The sequence below is a fragment of the Peromyscus eremicus genome, chromosome 1 (assembly GCF_949786415.1).
Source record: "Peromyscus eremicus chromosome 1, PerEre_H2_v1, whole genome shotgun sequence".
NCBI lineage: Eukaryota > Metazoa > Chordata > Mammalia > Rodentia > Cricetidae > Peromyscus > Peromyscus eremicus.
Window position 1 is genome coordinate 96,413,044 of NC_081416.1, and position 2,518 is coordinate 96,415,561.

The window sequence follows — 2,518 nt, forward strand, 5'->3', positions numbered from 1 at the left end:
TCATAAGCTCAACAAATGGTGTAACTTACTTCAGTAAAAAAGCTAACATCAGAGTGAGGTCTTGACGTAACATTTGGTATTGTGAATGCATCATACTATATATAAAACCAGCAATAAATAGCAATCAAATAGCAGAGGCCTTAGTAGGTTTCCACTAAAATGTTTTGTGTGGGTGCTTATGCCTGCAATGTAGTCACTATGTCCACATCCCAGGAGTTGTTCCTTAGAGAGCAGTCAGAGTCATGTTCTAGAACAAGGCAGGGAGAATAAACGAAGCAAACCACTCTGAATCTGTTTGGTCTTAATGCTATAGATGACAGGGTTCATAAAAGGGGGGAAAAGAAAGTAGATATAGCTCATTGTGATATGGACCACATGAGGAACATGCTTTCCAAACCTGTGAATAAATGTCAGACCAACCACAGTCACATAGAAGACCAGGATGCAACAGATATGGGAGACACACGTGTTGAGGGCCTTAGCCCGCTCATCTGTAGAGGCAATGCCCATGACAGTCTTGAGAATTAAAACATAGGAGAAAAAGATGATCAGGAAATCTAGCAGTACCATTGCAAATACAACCACAACTGGATAGAGACGATTGAATGTGATGTCGGCACAGGCTAGCTTGATGACATCTTGGTGTAGACAGAAAGCATGAGAGAGTACATGGGATCGACAATAGGGAAACCAATGCAGGCGAATGATTATTGGCATGATTGATAGACCAGCCCTTGTCAATACACCTATGCCAATCTGTATTACTCTAGTATCTGTAAGGATGGTGGTATATCTTAGTGGGTTGCGAATGGCAACAAAACGGTCATAAGCCATGGCAAGCAAGACTCCTGACTCCACAATAGAGAGAGTGTGGATAAAGTAGGCCTGAGAGAAGCAGGCTCCATGACCAATCTCCCTGTGATTAAACCACAGTACACCCAGTACTGTGGGCATTGTGGTCAATGTTACTCCAAGATCTGTGGCTGCCAGCATACATAAGAAATAGTACATGGGCTCATGGAGGTTGTGGTCATCCTTAATGAGAAAAACAAGGGTGCCGTTGCCAAGCAATATGGAGATATAGGTCACCAGCATTGGAAGAGAGATCAGGTGATGGGCTTTCTCCAGACCTGGGAAGCCAGTGAGCAGGAATGGGGAGGAAGAGGTGTTCAGCCAATTTGTAGGCATTGCAGAGGAAAATATCCCCATCAGGTAAGGTAATCAAATCTAGTTCTTTAGGGTTTGTCACTTGAAGATGCTACATGCAGCATGGATGTTCAGGGTCCTTCTTTTCAACAACAATGGCAATTCAATCATTCCTGGGAGCTTTCTAGATATGGGAAAACAGGATACATCAAGAACAACTCTAATTATTCAGAGCTCACCATATGTAAGATTATTGGAGTGTACGTTAGAGATAGCTATGTTTGAAAAGTAAATTTAGATGACATCTTTTTAAATCCTATACTCACACAAAATGAAGAAAGAAATCACTATAGTTGAGTAGTGCTTTAATAGTATTGATACTTACAGGGCTTTTGTCCTGGTACTCCTCATCCTGAATACTGGTATTTAGAATAGACCCAAAGATTTCCCAGAGTAAATGAGACATAGAATGTCAGAAAGCATCTAAGCATTGTTTGAAGACCAGGTGTAGATATCTGATTGAAAAAATATAAAGAAAATGATAAATAAACAAAATAAAACTTACTTTTAGAGATGGACATATCCAATATGTCTATCAGAAGTCTTGACGTAATAAAGGTCTAAAGATTTTAGGGAAGTTTAAAAATGTGTGTTTCTCCAAAATAAATAAATCTCCAAGTTATTGACCAGTGTAATACTCTAGTTTTCCATGAGTTCTTTCAAAAGTTTCAGAGTTTTATAATATACATATAAAAATAAACAATGAAAATAAGTCTATGATAGTCTTGGGCACTATTTGGTAACAACTCTACAAAAATGACATGTGAGATATTTGAAGAAGCAAATAAGAAATTGATTATTTAGACTTGGTCACATGGATTATGCTTTAATAACGAAAGAGTCTGATGGGATTCAAATAAACTGAGAAGGCTTTATGACTCAGAATTCTAAGATACCACTGGAAGCATGCAGTCAGTCATTTTCTGGCATCAGCCAGAAAGAATGTGACTACCTTCCTTTGCATCTCTTGTGGACTTTACATCTCACTTGCTGTGCAAATCATATCTTAGTGTACTTTTAGACATCATTCATATAACCCACCTTTACCATGAAAATGTGTCTCCAAAATCACTGAGCTGCACCCTTCAGAACTTGGTTGCTGTTCCAATATTGCTATTTCTTAACAGTAGTGAACTTGGAGAGCCCCTTAGACTTAGGGTTGTCATTTATAAAAAGTGCTAATACTTTTTGTCTTCATCATGCTTTTGACCCTAAGCACAAGAAAAGATTAGAGTTGGTAGAGAGAATGTTTTTTATCACTTTAAATTTTTGTTATTACAAAAAAGTGCAGCAGACACACATCTATAGCATT

General features: G+C 38.3%; 1 protein-coding gene across 1 annotated transcript; it reads right to left on the minus strand.

Moving 5' to 3' along the window:
* Positions 1–240: 240 nt before the first annotated feature.
* On the minus strand, positions 241–1,188 carry LOC131901151 (olfactory receptor 51B6). The gene has a single exon (XM_059252401.1). The coding sequence runs from the start codon at positions 1,186–1,188 to the stop codon at positions 241–243; it is 948 nt and encodes a 315-aa protein (XP_059108384.1).
* Between the last annotated feature and the right edge of the window lie 1,330 nt (positions 1,189–2,518).